General features: G+C 44.4%; 1 protein-coding gene across 1 annotated transcript in view; it reads right to left on the bottom strand.

Annotated features, from left to right (window-relative positions):
* TM4SF20 (transmembrane 4 L six family member 20) overlaps nucleotides 1–14,498 on the bottom strand; it is a 58,365-nt gene extending 43,867 nt beyond the window's left edge. The window contains exon 1 of the mRNA XM_077291164.1: nucleotides 14,280–14,498. Coding sequence (XP_077147279.1) covers nucleotides 14,280–14,462 — 183 coding nt within the window. The 5' untranslated portion in view covers nucleotides 14,463–14,498. The remainder of the gene's footprint in view (nucleotides 1–14,279) is intronic.
* Nucleotides 14,499–15,432: the final 934 nt, after the last annotated feature.

Genomic DNA, 15,432 nt, shown 5'->3' with positions numbered 1-15,432 from the left:
TGGTATCCTCACTGTTGCACTGCTGGTTAGCTCTGTTTTGGTGCAGTCCTGCTTCCTCTCTACTGCCATCTAAATTCAGGAAAGATATATATATTTGTACCGTGTTAGCCAGTAGATAGAATAATATTTGGAATTGAGAGTCCTCAGTGGTTGATACCTTTTAATGGCTAACTGAAAAGTTGGTAACAAATTGCAAGCTTCCGAGACTACTCAGGCCTCTTCATCAGGCATAGACTAATACATCTGAAGAATCACATATTTATACACAACACAGCACAGAACTGTCATTATGGGAGAGTGATAAACAGTTGTGTCCATAAATATTGGAACAGTTCGGTAGATAAGGAGTGAATGTTTTATTGTCCTCTGATTGGGGTCTGGTTCTTTGTTATGATGCCCCATAAGGTCTGAAGTGCAAATTCCTTAATTGATGTAAAAAGACATAAATCCATGCAACACATTCATTCCTGCACTGTGTGTCAAAGGGTGTCATAAACTTATACTCCCAGATTCTCCTGTCTCTCTGAGATTTGAAGTTACCTTTCAATACAAGTAATTTCAGGTCCATGGTGCTATGATCAGGCATATAAAAATGTTTGGCCACAGGTAGATCCATTCTTTTTTCTCTTATTGTGTGGCGTTGAGAATTTATCCTTGTTCTCAGTTTTTGCCTGTCTCCCCAACATACAGACCCCCAGTTGGACATTTAGTACAAATGATTAGGTACACCACATTAGATGTGATGCTGCTGAAAGTACCTGGTATCTTGTAGTCCTGATGTGAATTGGGGATCTTTATCTTGTCCGTGGTGATTATAAATGGACAGGTTTTAAATTTTTTCTAGTTGCAAGGAAAGGTTCCTGCAGCCGTTGGAGAGGTCAGGGAGCTTCTGACAATGATGCTTCTTAGATTTGGGGGCTGCCTAAAACACAGTAGTGGGGGGTCTGGAAAAAATGGATGGTAATGGGGCATCTTTTTGTAGCAAAGGTTTTAATTTCCGTGCAGCTCCCCTTAGCACCTCCAGATTTTGATTGTAGGTGACAACTAGAGGCACCCGGTTGTTTTCTTCTTTAGCTTTGTAATGTAGCAAGTGATTCTTTGATATTCTGGTGGCTCTTGTGATCTGGTTTTCAATTGTTCTTGGATGGTAGCCCTGATTCAAAAAGGTCTTTCTGAGGCGACCCAGGTGTTCATCTCTATCCATGGGGTTGGAACATAAACGATTGTATCTGATGGCTTGGCTGTAGACAATAGAGTTTTTTATGTGTCTTGGATGGAAACTGTCCCATTTAAGGTATGTTGGACAGTCAATTGGCTTCTGATACAGTGATGTCTCTATTTTATTGTTCTGCAGCTTAATGATGGTGTCCAGAAAGTTAATTTCAGTACAGGAGTAGTTGAGTGTCAAGTTGATGGTAGGATGAAATTGATTATACTGTTCATAGAACGTCTTTACCTGTTGCTCAGACTCTGTCCAGATGATTAAAATATCATCAATGTAGCGGTAGTAGGCCAGAGGCTTGATGGGACATGAGGACAAAAAGTCAGTTTCAAGCTTGGCCATGAAAAGATTTGCATACTGTGGAACCATTTTACTTCCCATTGCTGTGTCAGTCTCCTGTAGATATATCTTGTTGTCAAATTCAAAGTAATTGTGGGTGAGGATGAATTTTATAAGTTTCACCACAGAATCCGCATCAATCCATGTGTTTTCCATGAAGAATTTGCAGGCATTTAATCCATCCTGGTGTGACATATTAGAGTACAAAGATTCCACATCCATGGTGGCCAGGATGGTTCCTTCTGGTAGAGGACCTATTGCTGCTAGTTTATTCAATAGGTCAGTTGTGTCCTGAATGTAGCTGGGTGTATTGTTTACCAGGGGTTTAAGAATACCCTCTACCCATCCAGATACTTGCTCAGCAAGGGTGCCCACACATGAAATAATTGGTCTTCCTGGATTTCCAGAGCCTACCTTGTCGTGGTGGCAGGCTATCAGTTTTGGTCTTTATATAGAGATTATTTTCAGTAACAGAATAGTCATCTGCTGAGGTTCTCCTCCACTATTAGGGTGCATCACCCAGTTGTAATCAAGGTTACCTGGTTAGGAGCCCACTCAGAAGTTTTGCCCCCCCCCAAACTAAAACTATATCTATGTCTCTGACAGTAATCTGACCCCTCTAGTCTTTATTACAGGTACACTAACAGCTCGGTGTTACAGTGATTTGGTGGAACCAGTAGTACAGCCATTTCTCCAAAGTGTCCCAGGATCTATTTTTCAACAACACCGGATGGACCACCACTATTATCAGTGTTCATCCTCACTTGTTTATCCTGCTACTCCACACTCTAATGCGATATCTGGCAGTGTTTGACTGACAATGCTGGCATAGACTCTATTAAACTAGTGTGAAACGAGGCTAAATAAAAAGCAACAAGTGCTAGAAGTGCCAAATAGTACAATAACCCTCTATCTACTGCTTATCAATACAAGGAGTGCAAGATTGCGGCTTATTCTTTTTATCAGAATATTCGTAATACTCAAGCAACTTCTATCTTAACCAGGTGAGAGCATAGTAATTACTTACTTTATAATATGTGATAAGACCAAGTTTCCGTACAGAAAGTAATAAGAACTCACAAGATACTGTGGACTCTGTACCAAAAAACTTCCTGCCATAAAACAAGAAAAAAAATTGCTGAGCTATTGGGTCTCCTTATCTCATTGAGTATTCTGAAGGAATTAAGGAAACTAAGAGAAAAACAGAAATGTAGAGGCCAAAGCGACAAGTTCAATAGATTCTCACGGGATGAAAAGTGGACACAGGACCCTGTGGGTGTTAGCTCCCTTTTGTCACCATTCTAGCAATATACAACTTACAACTCCCTGGCATTGTGGGCAGTCACATGACTGCATGTATGCAGTTTGCTTATTAGTGATCATGTTCTGAAGCACTCTTGGGCTATACAGCAGGACAATGATCCAAAAAACACCAGCAAGTCCACCTTTGAATGGCTTAAGAAAAACAAAATTAAGACTTTGGAGTGGCCTAGTCAAAGTCCTGACCTTAATTCGTTAGAGATGCCGTGGCATGTCCTTAAAAAGGCAGTTCATGCTCTGAAACCCTCCAATGTGGCTGAATTACAACAATTTTGCAAAGATGAGTGGCCAAAATTCCTCCAGAGTGTTGTAAAAGACTCATTGCCAGTTATCACAAACGCTTGACTGCAGTTATTGCCGTTAAAGGTGGCCCAACCAGTTATTAGGTTTAGGGGCAATCACTTTTTCACACAGAGCCCTGTAGGTTTGCATTTTTTTTTTCCTTTAATAATAAAGACCTCAATTTAAAAACTGCATTTTGTGATTACTTATATTATCTTTGTCTAACATTTAAATTTGTTTGTTGAGCTGAAATATTTAAGTGTGACAAACATGCAAAAGCATAGGAAATCAGAAAGGGGCAAAACTTTACTCACCATTTTATCTCTTAAAGGGAACCTGTCACCCCCCAGGCGTTTTTAACTAGAAGAGCCACGTTGTGCAGCAGTAATGCTGCATTCTGACAAGGTGGCTCTTTTAGTTCTGGGTGCTGTAACTGCAGAAATAATTCATTTTGTAATTTGTCCTAAATACCTTTTCTTCAGCTGCCCGTCCTCTCTCCTCATATGCAGTCTAGCTGACTGCGCCTGTGCGGCCGCCCTGCCTGTGAATCCCAGCCCCGCAGTGTCTTCTGATTTATTCTCACTGCGGGGCTGGGATTCACAGGCAGGGCGGCCACACAGGCGCAATCAGCTAGACTGCATATGAGGACGGGCAGCGCTCACTGTGCCTGCCCAAGGCAGGAGAAAAGAGCGCAGGCGCCGGCTCATTTCAAAACAGCGCTGAAGAGGCGGCGCCCGGCGCCAAGAAGACTTGAGTGACGGCTGTGTGGCGTCTGCAGCAGGGGGGAAAGGCCTGCCTCCAGGACTGAAGAAAGGTATTTAGGACAAATTACAAAACGGATTATTTCTGCAGTTACAGCACCAAGAACTAAAAGAGCCACCTTGTCAGAATGCAGCATTACTGCTGCACAAGGTGGCTCTTTTAGCTTCAAACGCCTGGGGGGTCACAGGTTCCCTTTAATCTCTTTGTGCCAGAACAATTTGCCCATAACAAATAACATACTTTTCAGATGTTAGCAGAGAAAATTCTCCTATTCTTGTCAGTGCAGCCTTTGGTTCACAATTAAAACTGCTGCTTACCGTGCAAGAGGTTGTGAGTTTGAATCCCATGGGAGAAGACCAAACTTGACGGAGGGAAAGAATGTGTGTATGCAATGTTGTACAACGATACTATACAAAAATTAGGGCCATATTTAGAGTTTCTGCTGCCCTAGGCATTTTTAGTGCTGCCTCCCCCTTTGGTGAGTATGACACTATCGGCAGTGACTTTGGCAAGAATTGCTGATGTGAAAGTAGCCTTTTGCAGCAGATCGGGCAGTTTTTCTGCATCTGCCGCGTAACGGATCACTTACGGCAACACTGCGTTCGGCCTCATTCCTTCCCTATGGGATTTGCGGCACTTGCCGTGATCTGGCAAATGCGGCACCATACCCCCAACTTTTCAAGAAGGGAAGGAGTTTGCGGCGCGCGTAGTGCACCACGGCAAATTTTATGCCACGCCTCTGACCACACCCATTTCACAACTAGTCACACCCATAGCCACGTCCCAACCACAGCCATTTAGCACTGCTGATCACACTGTTTCATAAACAATAATTATAAAAAAAAAAAATATGGCCAAACAGTGCTCCATACTGTATAATGGCTACACATGATGCTCCATACTGTATAATGGCCATACATGATGCTCCATACTGTATAATGACCCCCCTCCTGTATGCATGGCTCATCTCCCTCCCATCCCGTATGCATAGCTCATATCCTCCCCTCCTGTATGCATGGCTCATATTCTCCCCCCTCCTGTATGCATGGCTCATATTCCCCCCCTCCTGTATGCATGGCTCATATTCCCCCTCCTGTATGCATGGCTCATATTCCCCCCTGTATGCATGGCTCATATTCCCCCCCCCCGTATGCATGGCTGATATTCCCCCTCCTGTATGCATGGCTCATATTCCCCCCCCTGTATGCATGGCTCATATTCCCCCTCCTGTATGCATGGCTCATATTCCCCCTCCTGTATGCATGGCTCATATTCCCCCCCCTCCTGTATGCATGGCTCATATTCCCCCCCCCCCTGTATGCATGGCTCATATTCCCCCCTGTATGCATGGCTCATATTCTGGTATGGATCCTAGTGGTAAGGATCACAAAACTGACCTGATAGGTAAACCAGAATAATAGGACAAGCTCTGGGGATGTGGTAACTATACTGACCGCGACCCTGATCCTATCCAAACACACTAAAGGCAGCCGTGGAGCGTTACCTAAAAACCTAGACGCCTCTTCACAGCCTGAGAAACTAGCTACCCCTAGAGAGACAGCAAGCCTCACTTGCCTCAGAGAAATAACCCCAAAGTTTATACAGCCCCCCACATATAATAACGGTGAGTTAAGGGGAAGGCACAAACGTAGAAATGAAAACAGGTTTTAGCAAATGAGGCCCGCTACTACTAAATAGTCAGAAGATAGCGAGGGATCTGTGCGGTCAGTACAAAAGCTATCAAAAAATATCCACGCAGAGAATACAAGAACCCCCACACCGACTCACGATGTGAGGGGCGCAACTCTGCACCCCAGAGCTACCAGCAAGCGAGAAATCACATATAAGCAAGCTGGACTGAACTCATCATATAGTGAGAAACATTTTCAAGGAAACAATGAGCAAATGAACTAGCAAGACTTAGCTACTCCAGGAGGAGACAGGTCACAAGGGAAGTCCAGGAGAGATCAGAACCAGTACTGAATACAACGACAGCAGGCAACCAGTAAAGGTCCAGGTGAATTAAATAGGAACCAGAATAGCAGGAAACGAGATAGCTGAGCCACCTACAGACAAGCCATAACGCTAAAGGCCACAAGAGGGAGCCCAAGAACAGAACTCACACAGTACCACTCATGACCACAGGAGGGAGCCTGAGAACGGAATTCACAACAGTACCCCCCCCCTTGAGGAGGGGTCACCGAGCCCTCACCAGGGCCCCCAGGCCGATCAGGACAAGCCAAATGAAAGGCACAAACCAAATCGGCCGCATGGACATCAGAGGCGACAACCCAGGAATTATCCTCCTGACCATAGCCCTTCCATTTGACTAAGTACTGAAGCCTCCGTCTTGAAACACGAGAATCCAAGATCTTCTCCACCACATACTCCAATTCTCCCTCGACCAAGACCGGAGCAGGAGGATCAACAGAAGGAACCACTGGCACCACATACCTCCGCAACAAAGACCTATGGAACACATTATGAATGGCAAACGATGCTGGGAGGTCCAAACGAAATGACACAGGGTTGAGGATTTCGAGAATCTTATAAGGACCGATGAACTGAGGCTTGAACTTAGGAGAGGAAACCTTCATAGGAACATAACGAGAAGACAACCACACCAAATCCCCCACACGAAGTCAGGGACCCACACAGCGACGGCGGTTGGCAAAGCGCTGAGCCTTCTCTTGTGACAGCGTCAAATTGTCCACCACGTGGTTCCAAATCTGCTGCAACCTATCTACCACAGAATCCACCCCAGGACAGTCAGAAGGCTCAACCTGACCTGAGGAAAAACGAGGATGAAAACCAGAATTGCAAAAAAAAGGCGAAACCAAAGTAGCAGAACTAGCCCGATTATTGAGGGCGAACTCAGCCAAAGACAAAAAAGTCACCCAATCATCCTGATCAGCAGAAACAAAACATCTCAGATAAGTTTCCAAGGTCTGATTAGTTCGTTCGGTTTGGCCATTCGTCTGAGGATGGAAGGCCGACGAAAAAGATAATTCAATGCCCATCTGTCAGACACAATGTTCTCCGGAATACCATGCAAACGAACCACATTCTGAAAAAACAGTGGAACCAAATCGGAGGAGGAAGGCAGCTTAGGCAAGGGCACCAAATGGACCATTTTAGAAAAACGATCACAAACTACCCAGATGACAGACATTCTCTGAGAGACTGGAAGATCCGAAATAAAATCCATGGAAATATGCGTCCAGGGCCTCTTCGGGACAGGCAAGGGCAAAAGCAATCCACTGGCACGAGAACAGCAAGGCTTGGCCCGAGCACAAATCCCACAGGACTGCACAAAGGAACGCACATCCCGCAACAAAGAAGGCCACCAAAAGGACCTAGCCAAGAAATCCCTGGTGCCAAAAATCCCAGGATGACCCGCCAACACCGAAGAATGAACCTCGGAAATGACTCTACTGGTCCATCTATCCGGGACAAACAGCCTCTCCGGTGGACAACGGTCAGGTCTATTGGCCTGAAATTCCTGCAGCACCCGTCGCAAATCAGGGGAGATGGCCGACAAAATCACCCCCTCTCTGAGGATACCAGCCGGTTCCGAAACTCCCGGAGAGTCAGGCACAAAACTCCTAGAAAGGGCATCAGCCTTCACGTTCTTCGAACCCGGAAGGTATGAAACCATGAAATCGAAACGGGAGAAAAACAGCGACCAACGAGCCTGTCTAGGATTTAGCCGCTTGGCAGACTCGAGATAAGTCAAATTCTTGTGATCCGTCAAAACCACCACACGATGTTTGGCTCCCTCAAGCCAATGTCGCCACTCCTCAAATGCCCACTTCATTGCCAACAACTCCCGATTACCAACATCATAATTCCGCTTGGCAGGCGAAAACTTTCTTGAAAAGAAAGCACATGGTCTCATCACAGAGCCATCAGAGCTTCTCTGCGACAAGACAGCCCCTGCTCCAATCTCAGAAGCATCAACCTCGACCTGGAAGGGAAGAGAGACATCCGGCTGACGCAAAACAGGAGCCAAAGAAAACCGACGTTTCAGCTCCTGAAAGGCCTCCACGGCCGCAGGAGACCAATTCGTCACATCAGAACCCTTCTTGGTCAAATCCGTCAAAGGCTTAACCACACTGGAAAAATTAGTGATGAAGCGACGGTAAAAATTAGCAAAACCCAAGAACTTCTGAAGACTCTTCACCGATGTAGGTTGAGTCCAGTCATGAATAGCCTGGACCTTGACTGGATCCATCTCAATAGTAGAAGGAGAAAAAATAAAGCCCAAAAAGGAAACCTTCTGGACTCCAAAGAGACATTTAGAGCCCTTCACAAACAATGCAACGCGAAATACCATCCTGACCTGCTTCACATGAGATTCCCAGTCATCAGAAAAGACCAAAATATCATCCAGGTACACAATCATAAATCTATCCAGATACTCTCGGAAGATATCGTGCATGAAGGACTGGAACACAGAAGGGGCATTAGAAAGCCCAAAAGGCATCACCAAGTACTCAAAATGGCCTTCGGGCGTATTAAATGCTGTTTTCCATTCATCGCCCTGCTTTATACGCACAAGATTATACGCTCCACGAAGATCTATCTTGGTGAACCAACTGGCACCCCTAATCCGAGCAAACAAATCGGACAACAGTGGCAAAGGATAGTGAAATTTGACCGTGATGTTATTTAGAAGGCGATAATCTATACAGGGTCTCAGAGAACCATACTTCTTGGCCACAAAAAAGAACCCCGCACCCAAAGGGGACGAGGACGGGCGAATATGCCCCTTCTCCAAAGACTCCTTTATATAACTCCGCATAGCGGCATGTTCTGGTACAGATAAATTAAAGAGTCGTCCCTTAGGGAACTTACTACCAGGAATCAAATTTATAGCACAATCACAATCCCTATGAGGAGGTAGGGCACTGGATTTGGGCTCATCAAATACATCCTGGTAGTCCGACAAAAATTCAGGGACTTCAGAAGGAGTAGAAGAAGCAATTGACACCAAAGGAGCATCGCCATGAATCCCCTGGCAACCCCAACTTGACACAGACATTGCTTTCCAATCCAGGACTGGATTATGAGCCTGCAGCCATGGCAGACCCAACACGACAACGTCATGCAAATTATGCAACACAAGAAAGCGAATCACCTCCTGATGTGCAGGAGTCATGCACATAGTCACTTGAGTCCAGTACTGAGGTTTATTCTTGGCCAATGGAGTAGCATCAATTCCCTTTAGTGGAATAGGGAATTGCAAAGGCTCCAAGATAAAACCACAGTGCCTGGCAAAAGACAAATCCATCAAATTCAGGGCAGCACCTGAATCCACAAAAGCCATAACTGAGTAGGATGACAGAGAGCAAATCAAAGTAACAGACAAAATGAATTTAGGCTGTACAGTACCAATGGTGACAGACTTAGCGAAGTTTTTTGTGCGCTTAGAGCATGCTGAGATAACATAAGCAGAATCACCACAGTAAAAGCACAACCCATTCTGACGTCTGTGATTTTGCCGTTCAATTCTGGTCAGAATCCTGTCACATTGCATAGACTCAGGCTTCTGTTCAGAAAATACCGCCAGATGGTGCACAGGTTTGCACTCCCGCAAACGCCGATCAACCTGAATGGCTAAAGACATTGACTCATTCAGACCCGCAGGCGTGGGGAACCCCACCATAACATCCTTAAGGGCTTCAGAAAGACCCTTTCTGAAAATCGCTGCCAGGGCACACTCATTCCACTGAGTGAGCACAGACCATTTTCTAAACTTCTGACAGTAAACCTCTGCTTCATCCTGACCCTGAGAGAGAGTCAGCAAAACCTTTTCTGCTTGGTCTACCAGATTTGGTTCCTCATAGAGCAATCCGAGCGCCAGAAAAAACGCATCCACATGTAGCAATGCAGGATCTCCTGCCGCCAGAGAGAATGCCCAATCTTGAGGGTCACCACGTAACAAAGAAATAATAATTTTAACTTGCTGAACAGGGTCACCAGAGGAACGAGGTCTCAGAGAAAGAAATAACTTACAATTATTCTTAAAGTTCAAAAACCTAGATCAATCTCCAGAGAATAACTCAGGAATAGGTATTTTAGGCTCGAACATAGGACTGTGAACTACATAGTCCTGAATGCTTTGTACCCTTGCAGAGAGATGATCCACACTAGAGGACAGACTCTGAATGTCCATATCTGCAGCTGAATTCTGAACCACCCAGAGATTAAGGGGAGGAGAGAAGCAAAACACACTGCAGAGAAAAAAAAATGAACTCAGGATTTCTCTTATCCCTCTTCTGCGATGCATTAACACTTTAAGGCCTGCTGTACTGTTATGGATCCTGGTGGTAAGGATCACAAAACTGACCTGATAGGTAAACCAGAATAATAGGACAAGCTCTGGGGATGTGGTAACTATACTGACCGCGACCCTGATCCTATCCAAACACACTAAAGGCAGCCGTGGAGCGTTACCTAAAAACCTAGACGCCTCTTCACAGCCTGAGAAACTAGCTACCCCTAGAGAGAAAGCAAGCCTCACTTGCCTCAGAGAAATAACCCCAAAGTTTAGACAGCCCCCCACAAATAATAACGGTGAGTTAAGGGGAAGGCACAAACGTAGAAATGAAAACAGGTTTTAGCAAATGAGGCCCGCTACTACTAAATAGTCAGAAGATAGCGAGGGATCTGTGCGGTCAGTACAAAAGCTATCAAAAAATATCCACGCAGAGAATACAAGAACCCCCACACCGACTCACGATGTGAGGGGCGCAACTCTGCACCCCAGAGCTACCAGCAAGCGAGAAATCACATATAAGCAAGCTGGACTGAACTCATCATATAGTGAGAAACATTTTCAAGGAAACAATGAGCAAATGAACTAGCAAGACTTAGCTTCTCCAGGAGGAGACAGGTCACAAGGGAAGTCCAGGAGAGATCAGAACCAGTACTGAATACAACGACAGCAGGCAACCAGTAAAGGTCCAGGTGAATTAAATAGGAACCAGAATAGCAGGAAACGAGACAGCTGAGCTACCTACAGACCAGCCGTAACGCTAAAGGCCACAAGAGGGAGCCCAAGAACAGAACTCACACAGTACCACTCATGACCACAGGAGGGAGCCTGAGAACGGAATTCACAACAATATTCCCCCTCCTGTATGCATGGCTCATATCCCCCCTCCTGTATGCATGGCTCATATTCCCCCTCCTGTATGCATGGCTCATATTCCCCCCTCCTGTGTGCATGGCTCATATTCCATCCCTGTGTGCATGGCTCATATTGCCCCCTGTATGCATGGCTCATATTCCCCCCCATATGCATGGCTCATATTCCCCCCCCCCCCCGTATGCATGGCTCATATTCCCCCCTGTATGCATGGCTCATATTCCCCCCCATATGCATGGCTCAACAACCCCCCCCCCCGTATGCATGGCTCATATTCCCCCCCTGTATGCATGGCTCATATTCCCCCCTGTATGCATGGCTCATATTCCCCCCCTGTATGCATGGCTTATATTCCCCCCCTGTATGCATGGCTCATATGCATGGCTCATATTCCCCCCCTATGCATGGCTCATATTCACCCCCTGTATGTAAAGTCTAAAAAATTAATTTCTTTGGTACTGGTGGTGGCTGTGAAATTTAAAAAATAATAATTTTTATTTAATTCATTAATAAAATCCAACAATAAAATAGGACCACCAGACCAAATAAGAACAATATCATCAAAAAAATGCCGCCATAGGACCATGTTCGCACATAATGCACCATCAATTCAAATGGTTTCATCCTCCCAGTTTCCTAGATACAGATTAGCATAACTAGGGGCGAACCTGGTATCCATGGTGGTATCTGTTATGATCTGGTGGCCTAGGAGCAGCATGGACGAGCTCTGGAGTAGGTGGCCTCTATACTGACCGCAGACCCTGAACTTAACACCGCAACTAGAAGTAGCCGTGGGATATTCCTGTCACTCCCTAGACACCTCGTCACAGCCGGAGGACTAATTACCCCTAAAGAAAGAAACAGGAAAACTATCTTGCCTCAGAGAAAATTCCCAAAGGAAAGACAGCCCCCCACAAATATTGACTGTGAGAGGAGAGGGAAATTACAAACGCAGACTGAAAACAGAATTTAGCAAAGGAGGCCACGCTACCTAGAAAGAAAAGACAGGGCAGAGTACTATGCGGTCAGTATTAAAATACTACAAAATCCACCACAGAGAATAAAAAAATCTCCACACCTAACTAAAGGCATGGAGGGTAACTCTGCAACTCCAGAGCTTCCAGCTTGGCTGAATAAATCCTTACACAGACAAAGCTGGACAAGAAAAAACATAGCAATTCACTGAACTATAAAGTCCACCGCATGTGGACTGCAAAAACAAAGCCAGGACTTATCTTTGATGATTTGGACAATCCAGCAGGAGAAACCAAGCAGAGATCTGAATTCTCCAGAAAACAATGGACAACTGGCACTCACCAAAGGGTGAGGCCAGACTAAATAGCCCCGTCCAAAGTGGTCGCACCTGATGACTGCTGTGAAGGACAAACAGCAGCACTACCACTTATAACCACAGGAGGGAGCCCAAGAGCAGAACCCACAAAAGAATTCACAACAGGTACCCCACTGCTGGGAGTAGTAGTCCATCCCGAAGTGAAAATAGTTGTGGGTTAATATAAAATGAATACACACCAGAATAAAGGCAATCTGGTCATTTGGTGTAGTGCCATTCTTAGACATGAAATAGTTGACTGCTTCATAGCCCTTTTCATGTTGAATAATAGTGTATAAGGCTACTTTTACATTAGCGTTGTTGGCTGTACGCCGCAATGCGTCGTTTAGGAGAAAAAACACATCCTGCAAAGTTGCCCGCAGGATGCGTTTTTCCCCATAGATTTACATTAGCGACGCATTGCGACGTATGGCCACACGTCGCAACCGTCATGCGACGGTTGCGTCGTGTTTTGGCGGACCGTCAGCACAAAAAAGTTACATGTAACTTTTTTTGCGCGTCCTGTCCGCCATTTTCGACCGTGCATGCACACCGCCCCCTCCTCCCCGGACCTTACAGTGGGCCAGCGGAAGCGTTGTAAGACTGTTTCCGCTGCCCACGTCGGGCATCACTTTCACAACGCGTGTTGGCACGTCGGGCCGACGCATAGCGACGGCCCCGTGCCGACGCTAGTGTGAAAGCAGCCTAAGGAGGTAATGTCCAGAGTTGCCATAATATAATGGTCCTCCCATTGAATAGTTTGTAAAAATTTGTAAAATGTGGGAACTATCTTTCAGATAAGATGGGAGTTCAGGACACAGTTTTTGTAGATGACAGTCTACAAACTTGGATAGGTTAGCGGTAAGGCCTCCTATTCCTGAAACTATAGGTATTTCACAGTCAATCTCCCCCTCATAAAGCCTTCCAGTGACCCAAAGTACCCTCAGACAGGCACTTCTCTTCATTTATCATCCCCTTATTAATATGAGCTCTCTGCCATGTATTTGTCATATACATGACCAGTCAAAGGTTTGGACACACTATTTTGTGCAATGGTTTTCTTTATTCTTATTAGAATGTGCACATTGTAGATTCAGAGTGAAAGCAGCAAAACCCTAAAGAATCACACATGGAAACAAGGAGTAAAGAAAAGTGTGACACTGACAGAATATGCATTAAATGTTAAAATCCTTAAAACACCACCCTTTTTATTTCAAAAGTGGGTACTATAAAGAATCTAAGGTTTAACATATATTTAGGTTTGTTTCTCATATTTTTCTTTACTCCTTGTCTCAACCTGTGTTATTTTGTGGTTTTGCTGCCTTCAGTCTGAATCGTCAATGTGCACATCTCAATAAGAATAAAGAAAACCAATGAATTAACAGGTGTGTCCAAAATTTTGATCAGTACTTTATTTTATTTTTGTCTTTAATTTCCAAAGGGGTGAAAAGTTTCACTTACTAGACTCCTTAAGAGAGAATGAAGTAGTTTACTAAACTGTTTCATAACCTTTTTTCTTCTGGTACACTAATATATACAAGCCAGATGAACGCCAAAAGGACAATTGTTTGGCCTCTGTCTAATGAACCCCTCTGGACACATCTAGCTCGTACGTCAGGAGCTTTCCTGGCATAAACACTTAGAAAACAACGTGTCATGTGAACAGACCCCAAACTAAGTAATCGGTTTAAGCTAAACCCAGGCTGATATGTTTATTAAAAATTTAATGCCTATACCTTGTGGCAAAAATTTCAAAACAATGTGTTTTCACGACAACACCTAGAAGATAGCTGTCGACTGAACGAGTTATTGTCTGATCTCTATCTAGATAGCTTTACTCACAATGATACTTTCCGTCAACTGATACTCACAAGTAAGCCTCCGCCAATCAGTCCTGGAAGCCACCATTCATAACATGAAATTGGACTATAGAAGAGTCTGCCATCTTCTACGTAATCGGCAACCATTGGAGTCAAATTAAGTGCGATAGCCAACAAAGCCAACACCAACAGAAAGAATCCATTGCAGGACGACCATTTTTCTGTGCAAGTCATGTTGTTAGAGAGCAAACTAGCTATGAGGGGAGACTTCAGTGCTTCATAAAGAGTAAAGTTAAAGTTTACCAGAGGAAATAAAAAAAAGAATAAAAATGATTAACAGGCTAAAGTCCACACAAAGTAGGAAGCAAATTACAAATAATTATAAAATGCCTTTATGCCATTAAGTTATGAAAAGGTATCTTGTTTTATTATTGCTGTAGAATATTAACCCGCTTTATTTATTATGATTTGCTTATATAGTGCCAGCACTTTACTGACATCATCATCACTGTCCCCATTGGGGCTCACAATCTACATTCCTTATCAGTATGTCTTTGGGTGGTGGGAGGAGACTGGTGAACTCAGAGGAAGCCCCCGCAATCACGGGGAGAACATACAAAACTCCCTGCAGATGTTGTATTTGGTGCAATTCGAACCCAGGACCCCAACGCAGCAAAGCCACAATGCTAACCCCTGACCCACCGTGCTGCTTTAGTAAATATTTTTTTTTATTAATATTAGTACATTAATTCCTTGTATCTCCACTAGTTTAGCTTGTATTTTTGAAAATACAGTTAGTAGTAAACCCAACAGATTGCGTAGTTTTCTACGCTGGACCTTCCCATATCTGACTGAACTTTGCAATTTAACATATTTTTCCTGTTATAACTAAGAATTAGTATTTCCTAAATCCATAGGCATTTACAAAATGTGACAGGATTTTTTTTAATTAGACGAAAAAAATTATCCAGATTGTTCATATTTTTATCATTTTTCAGTACATATCAGATGGGACCAAAAGCTCTACAAAAAACTTTTTGACACTGAGGGTGATCAATGAGTGGAACAGGCTGCCATGAGAGGTGGTGAGTTCTCCCCAATGGAAGTCTTCAAACAGAGGCTGGACAGACATCTGTCTGAGATGGTTTAGTGAATCCTGCATTGATCAGGGGATTGGACACAATGACCCTGGAGGTCCCTTCCA

The sequence above is a fragment of the Ranitomeya variabilis genome, chromosome 2 (assembly GCF_051348905.1).
Source record: "Ranitomeya variabilis isolate aRanVar5 chromosome 2, aRanVar5.hap1, whole genome shotgun sequence".
NCBI classification, from domain to species: Eukaryota; Metazoa; Chordata; class Amphibia; order Anura; family Dendrobatidae; genus Ranitomeya; species Ranitomeya variabilis.
This window is presented reverse-complemented; position numbering and strand designations above follow the sequence as displayed.